Source organism: Mastacembelus armatus, chromosome 13 (genome assembly GCF_900324485.2).
Source record: "Mastacembelus armatus chromosome 13, fMasArm1.2, whole genome shotgun sequence".
Classification (NCBI taxonomy): domain Eukaryota; kingdom Metazoa; phylum Chordata; class Actinopteri; order Synbranchiformes; family Mastacembelidae; genus Mastacembelus; species Mastacembelus armatus.
Window position 1 is genome coordinate 11,129,743 of NC_046645.1, and position 17,192 is coordinate 11,146,934.

At 40.7% G+C, this 17,192-nt stretch overlaps 1 protein-coding gene across 3 annotated transcripts in view; it reads left to right on the forward strand.

Annotated features, from left to right (window-relative positions):
- The window catches only part of ift80 (intraflagellar transport 80 homolog (Chlamydomonas)), a 35,020-nt gene that overhangs the window by 5,238 nt on the left and 12,590 nt on the right, over nt 1-17,192 (forward strand). For all 3 annotated transcript variants that reach the window (XM_026318088.2, XM_026318080.2, XM_026318071.2), the window contains exons 6-8: nt 2,025-2,134; nt 3,736-3,825; nt 3,935-4,072. In XM_026318088.2, the coding sequence (XP_026173873.1) occupies nt 2,025-2,134; nt 3,736-3,825; nt 3,935-4,072 (338 nt within the window). The remainder of the gene's footprint in view (nt 1-2,024; nt 2,135-3,735; nt 3,826-3,934; nt 4,073-17,192) is intronic.

A 17,192-nucleotide genomic window follows, 5' to 3' on the forward strand; every position in this document is an offset into this window, starting at 1 on the left:
TAAGTGATCCATCATGATAAAGTGACTTATATTAAGACAAGCAGTAATGATACCCCAAAAGCTTATTCTGTGCAATAATAAGGCTAAGCTGTACTGTATATACAAGGAGGCCATAGTCCATATTCCCCTTCTAGATATAAATCTTTCTCCACATAATTTGAATGGCAGTGTGAGAAAGAGCCAATCAGACTTTTAGAGTGATAAAATTTAAAGCATGTCATGACCATAACAGCTGCCAGCAAGCAGCAAGAACCATGTGAAGCCAGTCACTGAGTAGCCAGCTGCAGGCATTTAGTAAACACAACACAGCACACTGCCACCAATTACACCCTCTCTGTCTCTCTCCATCTCACACACACGCAATAGTAGCGATTGCTTTTGGGCCTTCTGCCTCTGAGAGTGCCTCTTGTGACAGAGAGAAAAAGAGCAAGAAAGCAGAGACCTGATGAAGAAGACCAGGCACACAGACCTTCATTTTTGTTTGTGAAAATCACGGGAGCCTTCTTTAATTACTATCACACAAAAGCTCCTGTTTGGCCCGTTAGTCAGACTTAAAAATAAATGTCGCTCTAGACTGGCCTTGTGGGTTCACTCTTGCACATGGTCACAGATGTCAATTATATTGCCACACCTTATATATTTGTTTCACTCTTCAAACTTTCATTCTACATTTTGAACTAATAGTACGCTTGAATCTATAAAAGCTTGTGTGTGTGGCTGTTCATGATCACTTACGTCACATGTATGTGCGCCTGCCCTGGCACACTTGCTGAATGACATACAAGATTTAGATTTGTGCTGAAACTGCCTTTTTTTTTCTCAAGACAGATCATTTTAGAATGCCAGTCAAGGAGGAAATGTTTTTATTTTCTCACCTTGGCTGTGTAATAGTGTGAACACGTGTGTGGTAAGTGTATGTATTGGGCCTTACCATGTAATTGTGGAGAGTCTATCTTCCAGTTTAATGTTTTTTTTAATAAAATGGCCATAAAGTTTCAAAGCTTTATGTGAGTAGAGTTTTATTAAAAGCCATAAAAAGACTCCTAATGATACATTTCTGTATCCAATAATCACATAACAGATGGCTAGCTTATTAATTGATTCATTGTGCTGTTTGACTTAGTAAATGTTTCTTCTCAGTTATGGGACAGGGGAAAAGATCGAGGGTGGATGAAAGTTGGCTTCTGGGCAAATGGATGGCACACGGCTCCTGAATGACTTGTGCTGTGGAAAACCTGGCCGGGGAATGGCAATTCAGCCCCAGCATGTAGAAATATTTTTCCTTAGCTGGCTGTTTGGAGAATGGGCTGCTCAGTGGTGGTCTTCTCAACAGATCTACAGATTTGTAGAACACCTGGATGTAGTAGCATTGCCACCAATACGCACTGTCCTTCATATGGCACTCAGATCACTGCAGGTGTTGCTTCATTTCACAGTCTGCCTCTCCATACACACAAACAGACACACACACACACTACAGGACTAGGCCTTAGGTACTGTTAACCATTTTAAGAGAGAGAGAGAGAGAGAGATCTTTAGGAAAAGGTCGGAAGGGAGTGAGTTAGCAAGAGGGAGTAGAGAGAAACTTGTCTCAACCCCTCTCATCACCTTTGTCAGATTTAGATCATGTGACTAGTTGCCATTTGTAAGAAACCACATGCACCTGGAGTGGGGTTAAATGTCAGGCCCCCTCCCCTCCACACACCCGTAGCCACAACGCAACTCATACACACACATTTTCCCTCACACATGTGCACACAGGTTAGGGGTTTTCTCAGCTGGTCTGCCTACAAGCTAAGTGCTGTTCCATAGGCTGAGCAAAGTGAAATTTCTGAGAGAATATGAAACCTTGTAAGGGTAGGAATAAGCAATGCTGTATCTTAGAGCTATTGTTTATACCAACTCCTAATTTGTCAAAGAGACAGGGAGAAACTGATACATACATTGTTACCTTTCACATCTTGATGTGGAATTAATACAGTATTGTGATATTCTGTGTACATTTGTTTTGACATATCATCCAGGGTCTCCTGTGTATTCTGTAGCCTGGGGTCCAGACTCAGACAGAGTCCTCTACACATCAGGAAGACAGCTAGTCATCAAGCCTCTTCAACCCAGCGCCAAAGTCACACAGGTACGCACACTAAATTTATGTGTTTTGTTAAGAGATAAAAATGTACATTGGTTACCTAAGATTCATATAAGGTAAGATTTTGAAATATGACCTTCTAGCTCATCCTGTTAATAAGTCCAAATGAGGAATGGACTTGACTATGGAATGGACTGCAGCAGTTGATGTATAATCAATCAAAAAACTTTAACTGCCTCTGCAGACCGTTAAAAAGGTCTGCAGAGGCTGAGTTTATTTTTCTAAATAAAAAGAATATGTTGATCACTACTAAATACTTCTTGGTCATGTGATCCAGTAATCAGAGTCAAGTATAGTCAGTCTTGGTTACGTTCACTATACTTAATTTCATATCTTTATCTTTTTCTGTTACCCACTCATCAATAGAATTTTTCTTTTTTTGGTGAATTTATTACTTTAAATTATTGGCAAAGGGACTAGCCCAGTTCATAAAGTCAATGAGGGCATTCCTCATAATTTGACAATTTTTTTTCATACACCAATATGAATATCAGTAACTTGCAGTGTACAGGACCTCTAAGTCCTGTACACAGTCTAAAGACTTCAGAAACACTGCAGATTCTTTCTTCCAAATGAATCAAGCTATAAAAATAAGGAATATCTGATAATAATAATTTTAAAATTAGCTGTCACTTAAAGTGTAACATAAGCAACCCTATAGTGTTTTTGTTTATTTATTTATTTTTGCCTTTTTCTTTATGAGGTCTGTGGTTACATTCATTGTTCTTATCCTGCCGCTTAAATCAGTATCTAATAAGCAGTTTCTCTGCTGTTTTCATATAAATTTGTAAGTAATTTTTAATCTTGTGTGGATTTTGATTATTATACCTTAATCTTTCCCATGAAATAACATCACTGGGCCTTTTGCCTGTTTTCAAGTCTTTGTAAATGAAATTTGAAGTTTATTCATTTTCAGTGCTATATAAAAGCTAAATTAAAAAAAAAAAATCAATAGATTTACATGTCTTTGGGTGCTTCTGCATTAAGGAAGGGTGCAGTATTGAGGACTATGCACCACTGAGTATTTTTCTTGTTCATGTATACATTTGTTTATTATTATTCTTGAAGTTGAATAGTGCCTGGGACCTTAGATAAACAGTGGAGGGTTTAATATGCGCCTTCTCAGCCCTTCACTCTTTCTCAGCTTTTGCCATTACATGCGTCAGCTAGCCAGGTTTAAACACAAGTTGGACACTGCCTGGTGTGGCTATCTGATATTTGAGGGGTGTGACGAACAGCTAGTGTAAAGGACCTTCAAAAGATCCTCGTTGAGCTCCACAATCCCTTACACAGACACAGATTCACATAACACACGTGCATGCATTTATGCATGTTACCCTTTGGCGCTTGGAGTGGGAAAGTATGGTTCAAATAATGGAAAATAAAGTGTAGCCACGTAGAGAGAGCAGAAACAAGATAGGAACTGTATGCAACACCAAGAACAAATTCTACTCATTCTGGAGCATATCATCCTTATCTTTATGGTTACTCCTTTTTTTTGGACAGACAAAGGGGAAAGGTTTTTGTATCGCTAGCACTGTCATGTTGTTTTGACTTAAAATGGAACCCCCCCTCTCTGTCTCTAGTGGAAGGCTCATGATGGCATTGTTCTGAAGGTGGACTGGAATTCAGTTAATGATCTCATACTCTCAGGTGGCGAAGACTGTAAATATAAGGTGAGCAGTGTTTTAGTATACTTTTAGACATGTTGGTGTATGTGATTTGTGTTTTTTTTTTTTGTTTTGTTTTTTTTTTAACCTTTCAAACTATGTGCTCCCTCAACAGGTATGGGACAGCTTTGGTCGTGTGCTTTACTCCTCATCGTCTCACGACTACCCAGTCACCTCTTTGTCCTGGGCTCCAGATGGAGAGGTGTTTGCTGTGGGCTCCTTCAACACCCTGCGGCTCTGTGACAAGACTGGGGTAAGAAAAATCCTTTTACTCTACAACAGTAACTTAGTTTTAAATTGTTGGGCCTAATTTTTGCTCTCTCAAAAGAATGTGAAGTTGTTCTATCACTACGAGGGGGTCCAGCAGTTAGCAGCTGTAGAAACTCAAAACTGTTCATACCGGAGAAGAAAGAAAGGCAGGAAAAAAGAAAAACAAGAACAAATAGTAAGACAATAAAACAGCTGACATGTTTAGTCGATATTTGTTGATTAATGTATAACGTAACCCTGCTTTAGTGCATGTGCCACATCAACAGAGTAAAATAATCTAAACACCAATATTTCTTAACACTTTCAGCCACGTAGTCCTTTCAATACCAGTGCAAGTACATTGTCAGTGCAATTAGTCCTTGTAACACATGAGCAAGACAGCGAGGACTGTTCAAACAGTGATGGCAGTCATCATAGCGTGGTTTAGTGTGACGAGGTAATACGTGTTTTCATTCTATCAAAGGTTCCACCATGTAATTTCAGTGATAGGTGTCTCCTCTCTCTTTCAAAGTTTTCATAAAATTATGCAGATGCATGTTTACTTCATGTTGATGGTCATTCTTAAAGCATCACATAAATGTGTTAGTGGGGATAACCTTATATAAAAGGAAATGACACAATACTGCACAAAACAAAGTCATGCACTTTGAACCTAAACAAATCCCTTGTCTTAATCAATTTTTCGGCACTCAGTAACTTGAACTAAATACACTTTAGCAGTTTAAAGTACTGTGCAAAACTTTTAGGCAGCAAAAATACACAGGGGATATCTTAATATAAATAACATAAATAGTTTTTTTTTGTTTAATTAACTACATGCAAAGTGCAGGAGGAACAAAAATCAAAATATAATCCATGTTTATAGCTCTCCCCTTTTGTCTTTAAACCAGCAGCAGTTTTCTTTGGGTTGCACACAGTTTCTCCTGGTACTTTGCAGCACCTTGGAGAAGCTGCTGCAGTTCTGTAGATTCAGGCTGTCCCCGTGTCTTCTGTGTCTTCCTGTGATCCCAGAGTGACTCTGGCCAGATCTGGGCTCTGTGAGGGTCAGACCATTTGCTGTAGGAATCTTGTTCTTCTTGTCTCTGAAAATAGTTCTTCATGAACTCTAGTGGCTAAAATTTCTGCACAGTACTATATTTCTGACGTTCCTGCTCCCTGACCTATGCAACTGTGGATCTTGAGAGGCCATGCAATTTTCACATACTATAAGCTTCTGTTCTGTATATTTTATTAGTTCATTCTCATCTGCTAAAATAACATTTACACTTTGTGGTCAGTCACGTCATTTTCCCTGAAACCTGCAGTATCTGTGATATGCTCTTAGCTTTTCCAGAGCAGTAGGGTTAATATGGTGTAGCTCGTTAAAGGTTTAATTCTTTCTATACATTGATCATCTCTGTAAACCACATTAGGCTGCATGCCATGTGTTCTTGTTACCTGGTGCTGATGGTAACTGGAGTTGTAATGAGAGGGGAAATGAGAGAATGATGAATGGTAATTGTTGTTTTATTATCGCTGAACATTTGGCCAGGAACAATATTACTGGTTCCCTGCTCTGCCTCATGGGACGTTTAGGGCTTCTTTGAGTTTATGTGGAGATGTCAGTGTATTGCTGTATCAGACCAGTTGTAATGAAAACAAACAGGCAGGGCTGGGTTTTTGTGTGCTGATCACCAGGCATTTCATGCTCCATTTTGATTTAATTAGGATCAAATGGCTTTTTTTTTCTGGAGCACTAAAACAAATGGGCTGGAGAAAGGTCTGAGCCAACACATATGTCTTCTCCAGATGGGTAAGGTGTGCGTTTGTATGCATTTTGGAGAGGTTACAGTAATATAATGTGTAGAGTATGAACATCCCAAAAGAGACTGGGGAAATCCCTTAACCTTTACTTTTGCTTTTCAGAACCAGGGGTTCAGTAGTTTTGGGGGCAAATTGCCAGACTATAGCTGTGAGCTGATGAAATTCTTCAAATGATACCGGCTTGTATCAATTTTCTCTGTGTAAACAAAAATAAAAAAATATTGTGATATGACAGAGAAACTCGAGTACAACGTGCTTCTTTATTTTTTGTAATGACCTGATTCATCTCATGTCCTCCCACTATGGCTTTTTTTACATGATTGGTTTGTTCCATTGTTTTGTCCTTGCACCGCGTGCTTTGCTGTGGTGTGTCTAAATTATGATGATAGTAATGATGATTATGGTTCTGGCCTGCTATAGTCTTAACTATAGGAGGGGTATGCTTGCCTTCTTTTCCCTGAGCCTCTAGAGACAGTGTGTACTGTAGCATGGTGTGGGAGTCTTGCTCAAGAGAGGGGGTGGGGGGGTGGGGGTGGCAAGGACAAGAAGAAGAATGAGTTAAAAAAAAAAAAAAAAAAAAAAATTCCACTCAGGCGTCATTCTGAGTTGCTTCATATGTATGAATTCAGATATACAATCTTTCCATGTGCCAAACTAGTGAGAAAAGTACAATTTGCATACATTTACACACTTTGTGTAAATGTATGCAAATTGTAAGTGTATTACAATCATTGTAAAGTCATGTATGTGTGAGTTTAAACACAAACCCAGGAGCTATTAACCAATTACAAAGGCTATACCTGTGTTGTTGCTGTTGTTTGCTTGCGGTGCAGTAAGGGTTAAGCAGTACGACGAGTCTTTTCAGTTACTAGCGTGACTAATGGGAAGGAGTTTCATTCTGTATCTGCTACAATGAAACCTTGCACTTTAACGTATTGCTGCTGGCTCAGCAGGAACAGTCCCGTGCATTTAACCCTTTCACCTCCAGTCCAGCTCAGCTCTGCTCTCACCCTAAACTCTCAACTCTCTCCTACTCTTGTCTTTTTTTTTTTTTTTTTTTTTTCTCCATATTTTCTCCCTCCACACACCACAGGGCAAACGTGGTGTGTTGCCGCACTCATTATCACCGTAAAGGGGGGCGGGGGCATGCACACAAAATTTATATCAAGGGAAAGGTACTGGGAAAGATTAGTCTTGTAGTTTTAGCAAGACTCCTGTGGACTGAACACAAAGTTTGTTCTGTTTTGTTTTTCCATGAAGCATTCACATCTAGTTACTGCTGAATATATTTACCGATGTATTATGCAAGTTTAATTATCTTTGTTGCCATTTTGTTGAATTTGGAGTTCTTTATCTGTGAAGTACTTTTTCTCTACACATGAGCTTTTAACAGGACACAAGACACAAAGAGGCTCACTGTCCCTTTTACAAGATTTGGGAGAGACAATAAGTCAGTGTCTGTCTGTGTGCCTGCCATAGTGTATGCATGTGCCCACATGCCACTGTGTGTGTGCGCGTGTGCACAACCATTGCCGTGCAAATGTGCCTGCGAGACAGCAGTCTATTTACGAGGCGCTGCAGCTGGTGTCTAGCGTCTGGACCCTGTCACGATCCCTGACACTGTCACTGGCTAACAAGTAGGACGCATTGTGCCATGCGAGCACCCTCTCGCTTCTTTCTCTCCGCCCCCTGCCCTCCCCTTTTCCTACCCCTTCTCTTCCCTGCACTTGTTTTTCCTCTCTCCACTGTACACCCATTCTTACATACATAAATGTAATAAGTTCCTGGTTTTTGTTTTTTGGTGTTTTTTTTTTCTTCTTATTTTCCCTGCACAATATTTTCTTTCCTTTTTCTACAAACTTTAATGAACTGAATGAGAAATTATGTCATTTAAATTTAGCAGATTTTCATTGTTTGAGAAAATTTGACTTTTCTTATGGGACAGATAGACTACACAATGTTCTCCCAAGAGCTGGCAGAAGCTTAGTGTTTTGTTCAAGGGCATGTAAGCAAGGCAGAATCAAGCATGACTTGAACACTGCTTCAAGGTCAGATTTCTTATTTACTTCACTGTACTTTCGCCATAGTTGATTTGATGCTGCTGGATTTAAAAACTGCTATGCGCTGACCACAGCAGCACCTATATGAAAGCTGTCATGAGATGTAGCAAAAGTTGAGTCTGTTTCAGCTTCAGCTTCAGCTGGAGTGGCCTCATTCAAATAAATAGTAGGTCTGCAATTTTTTCACTGCACCAGAGAAGCCAGTGTATATCTCCTCTATTCTCCTCTTTTCTCCGCCCCTCTTCTATCTACTCTACCATTTGTAGGTTATACTTAACCACAGGCAGCCTGGTTAGGGTCATCAGATGGTTTTACTGTTAGCCTCAGGCTGAGCCCCATTTCTTAGCGACATCCTTGTCATGTATAATAACTAAAATGTTTCCTTCTTAGGGCTGTACATGCTTGCATTTTTCCCTTCCACAGTATGGTAACAGCTGTCACCATCATAAAGTTTTGGGAGATGCATAGTCATAAATCATGTATCAGAGTTCATAAGCTCATAATAGCAACGTTGTTTTCAAGAGTAGAATTTTTTAAAAGTGTAAAACCACTGGTATCTACTTGTGGATACTGCTGCTTATTTCATACAGTGGCCAATGGCTCTTAGTCATAACAATAAATCATTTGGATTTATTATCTCTGGCTGTGAGTTTCTGCCAGTTTCGGTTTGAAACAAACTGCTTCTTCCCTTATCTGTCCATCCAGCTGAAGGATTTGTGCCAGTATATTAGTTAGACAGCTATTGAATTTGAACCTAAGCAGGAGATTGAGCTACATCACTTTCCTCCTAATTGCCTCTTTGTCTGTGAGATGCAACCATTTTATCCCTTTTAAACAGGGAATTTGCACATTTTGAGAATAAGTAATACTCCCTATCTTTCTATCTTTCTCTCTTTTGCTGCTCATGCCTCCCTCCCTCTTTTGTAAGTGTGTGTTGGACTACCTTGTGCTTATCAGTGCTCCCCAGTTCGCTCCTTTTCCCTCCTGCCTTCCCCGAGGCTCTCTCTAACTCTCTTTTTTTCTGAGCAAGTCCAGGAGGTCCCCTTAGGGTTTTTGTGAGCCTTGCTCAGCATTGCCACTCTGGGAATGGGTCCATATCCAGCTGGAATCCCCATCACTCCTGTCTCTCTCTGTTTCTTTCTACCCCTTTGCCTCTTTAAACGTGCAGCCTCACTCTCTATAGGATCTTTGTCTGCAATCCTTATAGCTGCCAACCATTACTTTCTCTCAGAGAGACTATTGCTCCTTACTGTCTATTAGACTGCCAGTCTTTTATTGGTCTTTTAATTTATTTTTTTCTTACCTCCCATCCTCTAAGAAATGCCTCCTTCCTTCTGATTGTCAAACTTCACACTACTCCTTCTTCTCAATGAGTCCCTACAACAGTTTTCCCTGTCTGTCATCCGTGGAACATACACCTGAGCCCATTTTGGCAGTTTGCTGCCAACCACTGGCCAGCCCACATCTGGAAACTGCTGCTGCTGGAAGAGAATAAAACAGCCCAGCGTTCTGGTTCTGATCGTGAACCAATGTTAGTGGAGCATGAAAAAGCAAAAGAAACCACTGTATATTTATTAGACTGCAAGCCTTTATCTGTTTTCATCACACAAGAAGGGGACATTTAGTACTGCAGAAGGAGAAAAATGTCACTTAAAGAGAAGGGAAAAGCAGCAACAAGTAGGAGAGAGACACAAAGTGGATACGGGGTGGAAAAACAAAAGTTACATGGGAGAAAATATGAAAAGTGAGGCAAAGTCAAATTATTGGCATGAGTATGACAAAAGAAAGAGCATGTGTAGTTTAGAAACGATAGGGGCTGAGTGTTTGAAAAAAGACAGTAGTTTGAGAGTGTAAGTGTCTGAGAGAGGGAGCAAGAGTGAGGGAGCATTGTCAAACAAAGAGAGTCCTGAGTCAGCAGCAGAGTAGTTTTCTCCCCAGGCAACTGGGCAGGACTACTCCTCTCTCTCTCTCTCTCTCTCTTTCTCTCTCACTCTCTCTCTCTCTCTCTCTCTCTCTCGCTCTCTCTGTCTCTCCATTCCCCTCCCTCCTCTTACAAATCTGTGCTTTTGCATGCTATTTCTTGCTTGCTGCACTTCCTTTCTGTTCGCTTTATAAGGCTGCTCCCTCTGTACACTGTTGACTGGTAGAAAGGGAGTATAAAAAATACTAAAAAAGGGCAGTTGGTACTTTCTTCCTCAATCAAGTCTTCTCTTGTTTTCATAAGAATAATTCTACTGATTCCCTGTAACACATTTTTTATGAAGTCAGCAAGCCTGTTGAAGCCTGTTTTGACATGTGTGAACAGCATAACATTGTAAGATGCAGTACTTGCGTGTAAATTTAACCTATCACTCCAAAGGGCTCATTAGTGTCCCTACCAGTATGTGAGGATAATGGTTTCTCCTTTGTATTCTAGGTCCTTTGTGCTGAACAGGCTTTGGTTTTCTGTGTTGCTGAACTTATTTTGGCGCACTCATTGTGCAGTGTATACTAATGTCCTTCTTGCGGATGCTTGACCCCAATTTTTTAGTGCAAACATATATATATATATATATGTGTGTGTGTGTGTGTGAGTGAGTGAGTGAAAGAGAGAGAGAGAGAGAGAGCTGGGGCCTGTGTGCGTAGAGTGGGTTAGAGTAAAAGGCACTTGTTGACATGGTATTACTTTTACACCTCTCTAGAGTTCGGCTAAAGGCTTGCCTTGTTGGAAACCAAAAAGGAGGGGAGCATTAAAAAGAGTTGAGAAAAGAGAACAGTTGGAGGGGTGGGGGGTGGGGTAGTGTGGAACTGTCCAATATATCCTGTAAAGTTGGCCTAGGCAGTGAGGCTTGGAGGATCGGTCTCCATAAAAGACCCTCAAGTCTCTCTCTCTCTCCTCTGCTCTGGTCCCTCTCCCTTCTTTCTTCTCCACCCCTCCCTCCCCCCACAGCAGGAGTAAGCCTATGACAGGGAGACAGTGCCCTGCCAGCCCCTCTGGCAGAGTCATCATTCTTAGCAGCACTAAATCACTACCTCCACTAGCTAGACAAACATGTCACACTCACAGAGAGAAAGAAGGAGAAAGAGAGGAAAGAGGGATAAAATGGTGTGAGCATTGAGGAGATACTGGATGACTAAAGCAGGGAGCAAATGAAGGGCTTTGTTGTGCACACAAATAAATGAAAGCAGAGCATGTTTGGAGTTGGGGTATCACTTCAAGCTTCGTTGCCAACCTAGAGTTCATTAAGGGATTGAGGACAAGGGCTGGGCTGGAGGCAACAGACCAAGGTCAAGAAGAGGATGATTTCAAAGGGTTTAATTTTGGCTGCATCCCATGGTTCCCCCCCCTTCTGCTGGCTTCCACATGGATCAGAATGATGACATGCTTTGACTTTGACTGATTAATTGACTGACTTTTTCATTTAGTAACGTTTTTTTTTATATGAACAACCCCAGTGAGCATATTGCTCTTGTCTGTGTTTAGGTTCTATGAAACAGCTTTCATGTTTGTATGTGATTTTCATATTAAAATTGGCCAAGATGTAAGAATGAATATTAGATAACTGTTAGCAACAGGTATTACAAAACCCATTGAAGAGATTCTAGAGGTATTTTTGCCAGTAGAAAATAAACTCTTTGTACCTACAGGGAGCCCATAGAAAGTTAGTGAAATGTAGTGAAGACATCTCAGCCTGTGTGTAGGGTATTACCTGAGTCCAGTGATCCAGTATATTGTAGGCCTGCCGTTAGTGGTGTAGTATGTCCAGTGGAAACACAGTCAAATATCCAAATTACCTGTGTGTGTGTGTATAAGTGTGTGAGTGCATGTGTGCATAGTTGGTGCTAATAGAATTCTGCTGTCCAGCTCACAGCTGTGTCCTGCTGATGAGTCCCAGGAGGCCCCAGCATGTGTCTATGGTTACTATGTTGAGGCTTCAGCATGAAACCATGTGTTGATCGTTACTCTCTCACTCACTCACTCACTCACTCACTCACTCACTCACTCACTCACTCACTCTCTCTCTCACCCTGTCTTTCTCTCTTTCTCTCTCTCTCTGTATCTTCTGGATTGGCTTGCTCCCCCTCGCTCACCCACCCTTCCCTCCGTTTTTCCTTGTACTGCCAAAGCTCCAACTTGTACCACTCTACACTCATCCCGGGCTCAGCCTCTGCATGTCTTTAGCTGAGCCATTTGGGTATTGCAATACAGTGATTTGCAGAAGTCGCCTCACTGGCCCTTGTTTAGAAACAGGCTTATATGATAACTATAGTTGCTGTTTATTTCAGAGACAGGGAACACATATGTTTTTTAGTGCAGTGGGCACAGAACAAACAGCTAGCAAGTTAATATAGTGTATCTTAGGTACATTACCAATTGAAAGTTTACATTGAGTTGTGTTACAGGCCTTAACTGTATAATAATACAAAGGAATAAAGTTTATTGATTGCTTATCTTGCCCTATACATTGTTTTTACTGACTGATTGATTTTGCTTGACCTGCTGCTGCCACTGATTTGGGAGAAAATCAAAAAATGTTAACAATACAGATACTAGTTAAATTTGTTGGAAACCACTGTGCATTTCTTTCCACATTTACCCGAAGCTGTGCATCAGAATTCAAAAGCTTTAGGTTCAAAGTATCATCTTTAGAAAGGGTGTGGTGAATTGGATTGTATGGGCCATGCTGTATGAGAAGCTCATTCTCAGTCACAGCAGTTCCCACACACTAAAATCACCTCCATTCCTCCAAACAAATTGCTTTGTTTTTGGACCACTTTTTCATCCTATATAATTGGTATGGAAATAGCTTTTGCTGTTTGTGTCAGCATTTTCATGCATACACACCCTGTGTCTATTCATGAATAGATACTTGCCTGTATTTATCATGTGCAGGGAGCTACACTCTATACCTGCACTGCCAGGTCTTGTCCAGCACACAGACACACAGGCAAAGTGAAACCAGCTGGCTTTGGAGCAAGTCTGCCATCTGTTCTGACTTATGTAAGACTGGTCCCGCTAGCCCGCAAGCACAGTGACAAACTAGCAGTATGGGTATCCCTCCCTTAACCAGTATACACCTTTTGGTGGCAATATCTGTTACATAATAATGAGTTAAACCAGGACTTTTTAGCATGTAGAGCAGAATGATAATCACATATTAAAAACTGCTGTGTGACTAAATAGTGGAAATTAGAACAATCAGATAAATGGTCAAGAATCAGGCTGAACAGTACTGGGGGAAAAATATCTCCAGTGCTTTGTCTGCAATGTCCAATATATAAAAAGCTTAAATTTTTTACTAAGCATATGCAGCTTTGAAGCTGCCGACATACTTGCTTTTAACTACACATTGACATACGTCTCAATACCCAAGTTATTGGGTTAGGCAAGGTAGAAATTGACGTTACAATTGCAATTCAGCACAGAAATGGTGGGCTCAGATACTAAGATCAGCAACAGCTTTGGATCGTGACAACAGTGGCTAAAAGCTTTGAAGAGAAAGTCACAGAGCCTGCCCAGCATACAGTACATGCTATCTTTAATTTCACTCTAGCCATTTTCCCTTTTGTGATCTCAACATCAACATTATAGTAACTTCCTCTAGTGTTGCCATTGTTTCTGCTTAAATTGTGCAAAAAGGGAAGCTCCCAAAAAAGATATTTCATTTTCGGTCAGTGTTCAATAGGCCCTGCTCTGCACCCTAGTGGATATACTTCTGAATCTTCCAGATAAAACAAAGTACACTGTAAACTATTAAGCTAGTATGTGAGAAAGAAATAAGGGTTGTTCACCATTCAGGCATAACTTTGTACATTTTTTTCTGTTTTGCTGAGAAAATCTTAATTGGCAAACATTACAGTGTTTATATTGTCATGTAACAACACAACACAACTGCTGTTACATAACAGGTTATGTTTATCAGTCATGTACAAGTATTACCGTATTTGTCTTTTTACACCAAGGCCCACCTTCTTGTAGCTATGTAAAAAGACAGCCTTTCAGCAGAGCCAGGGACTCAAGTTGACCCACTAACACTAATCACTGTTACCCGGTTTTCCTAGATGTTAGCTTCAAGTTGACAGCAGTGTCAGCGATGAAAAGCTAGAAAAGCACAAAAAGTCTTGTAATCTCATGCCCACCTTCTGGTTAGCATGTTGTTTATTTGCATATTTGCATTAGGATTGGGGGGGTGGAGCAGAGCGCAGTCAGGGCAGACATATTTAATGCTTGTGAAGTAATGGGGCTGAATCAGCAGATAGCTCCACTGGGAGCCGTTAGTCCAGACGTGTCATTAACCCTTTCCCTGGCCTGAGCTCCACCCCACCCCCACTCCCCACTGCTCAGACCATGAAGACTAGAGCACTGTTTCAGGTAGTACAGCTAGAGAGAGGGGGAAGGGGTTAAGTAATGGCACAGATGTACACAGATGTTTTATTTTCTCTTTTGATTTTGTTTCTAGTATTTTCATTGCACCCCTTTCTCTTTCGGTGCTTTGTTTTCAGCCTATCTTTTGCTTGTTCTGTGCTTATTATTTTAGTCAGTTGTTTTCAATAGGAAGGTCTTCTACATAACCTTGAAGGTTATGTAGAAGAGTCATGTTGGAATAAGGGTGCTTGACAGTGTTATTTGACACAAAAATAATCTGATCACCAAATTCACCCAAATATAGACTAATACTGTGCACTTAAGTTAACACACAAGCAAATATAGTTTTTTGTGCCTTTGTTGAACCCATCTGTTAACCGTCCACAGTGCTGGTGGGGAAAAAAAGTGAACCTTTGGATTTAATTACTAGTAGAACTTCCCTTGGCAGCAATAACCTTAAACAAGTGCTTCCCATAGCTGTGAATCAGACCTGCACAATGTTTAGGGGGAGTTCTGGGCCATCCTCCACTCGGAATTGCTTCAACTCAGCCTTAGGGTGTCTGGTATGAACAGCTCTCTGAGCTCATCCTACAGCATCTCTAATGGGTTAAGGTCAGGACTCTGATTGGGCCACTCCAGAAGTTGGGTCTTCATTGGTCATTGTCAAGATTCAACACCTAAAGTTGCCTGAGCTTCAGCTGCCTAGCCAGCCACCCTGCTTTTATCCTGTAAAATACTCTGATAAACTTTGATAACTTCCCTTTCCCTCCTTATCCTCATGGTGATGTTGGTATGCATGGCACGTTTTATATTATATGTAATGCTGCATGTTCTTCCCAAACAATTCAGTATTACTTTCTGTGGAGTATCAAGATGCAACTGATTTTCTGTGTTGAATACAACCATTCACCATGATTTATGTATGGTAGACTTCCAGCATTGCATCTTGACTGTTACCTCAACTGGTGCCAATTTCTAGGGAGAGTCATTACTCATTATAATACTAAACTTAAGACAAATCATCTAACTGAAGCCTTTTCCAGTTTTATGCAAATCAGCAATTCTTGAGTCTGAGACATGGGTCAAATCAACAGATGCTTCTTGTGAATAACACATTCAAAAAGTCTGAAGGTTTTATAAGTCAAAGTAGCTCTAATCTGCACCTCAAATCTTGTTTCATTGATTGAACTTCAGATTTTCTAAGTCCTGATTTCAATTAGCTTTTGCTGATGTGAAAACTGCAGTTGGTTTTTGAAGGATGGACAAGACCAGTACTATAATTTGTGTATTGTTATTTCACATAGATTATAGACTGCATTGATGCAGATAATTCCAAAGGGTTCACTTTTTGCTGCCACTGTGGTTGTTGTAGTAAGTTACTTGTGACAAACAGAAAAAGCTCACAATGCAAGCTACAAAGAAACAACCAAGGCATGGCAGAGTTAGTCATACCCATTAAAAGAGGAGTAGGGAGCATGACTTTAGTAACAACTTAAGGTTATAATTTAGATATTTTATAATATTGGAGGGGTTTAGTGTAAGAAAACCTGTGAGCCTTCTCTGAGTGTTTTTTTTTTTTTTTTTTTTTTTTTTTTTTTTATACATGTAACCTTTTTGCAGGCCTCCCCATGTTGGCTGCAGCGGCGGGGCAACAATAGAGAGAAGGGGCAGGCCCACAACACCTGCCAGTCTTAATGGTAAACATATGTCAAGAAATACAGAGTGAGGAAGAGGAAAAGAGGAGGGAGGGGACAAGCGCACTTCTGAAAAGTCTGTTTTTTGAGTGCATGCATACATGTGTATGTGCACAAAAGTGCTGTTGTCTGCAGTTGTTGTCAGTATGTCTGTGCAGGCCTACAGTAGATCACATAGTGCAAGCCATAATCTGTTTAAATGGTAAATGGTAGAGCAAGATTATGAAACTATTCAGTTTGTGATTACTGCATCTTACGTTGGCATTTTAGCAGTTCAGCGCTCCGGGGTTTGTCAACTGCATGCATCTAGCGTCTGAGAGTCTCAGTCACATTAACATATACATGTGAACACACACAGGATGCACGTGTGGGTGTTGTGCTTCATACTCAAGGTGATCATCACAAGCATTACGCTACTAACTTTGCTCTCCAACTTTGGTCTCCTGTCTTTCACACAAGTACATGTGTGGGTGTGTTTCTGTCTGCATCACAGACTTACTGTACATGCACAGCCGTGCATTGCTGCCTGTATATGTAGTCTCTGTGTGTAAGCTCATTGTAAGTTTGAGGGGTCTCCCCCTCTCTCCCCCAGACCTCAGCTGAGAACTACACGTCATGTCTGCCACCTTCTCTCTGGCCACAAAGCTGCCCATTATGGACAGACATGGTTCAGTGACCAGACCATGGAGTCCAGTTAGATGAAGGGCTGACCCACCTTCCACAGCCCACTTTTCCCTCCAAAATCTTCATTTTGGCCTTTATGCTCTTTTAATGTGTTTGCTCTTTCTTCTTGCTGTATAATTTCTCACTATATGAATCTAGACATTTTAAAACACTAAAAATACCTGATGTAGAGTTAGATGTGAAAAAGGTTTACCCTGCTTAGTCCTGCTTTTTTTTTTTTTTTTTTTTTTTACTGAAGAACCACCAGATTCAGCTTTTCTCCTGAGTAGTTCCTTGTTAGGCAGCCAGCTGTCAGAACGTCTTAACTCACACCAGTGAGGAGAGAGGGAATAAATGAAAGAAAAGTTGATCAAGTAAGGAGGAATATAGCAATCTTGCATCTGAATACTGCCATAAGGATTTCTTAAAAGAGCAGTTTCATGTCCCAGTTTTCACCCCTGCTTGCCCAGTCTATCCATCTGAGGAGAGCAATAGGAGTCCCCCTTGTGTCCCATTGTTAGACACTGGCTGACAATC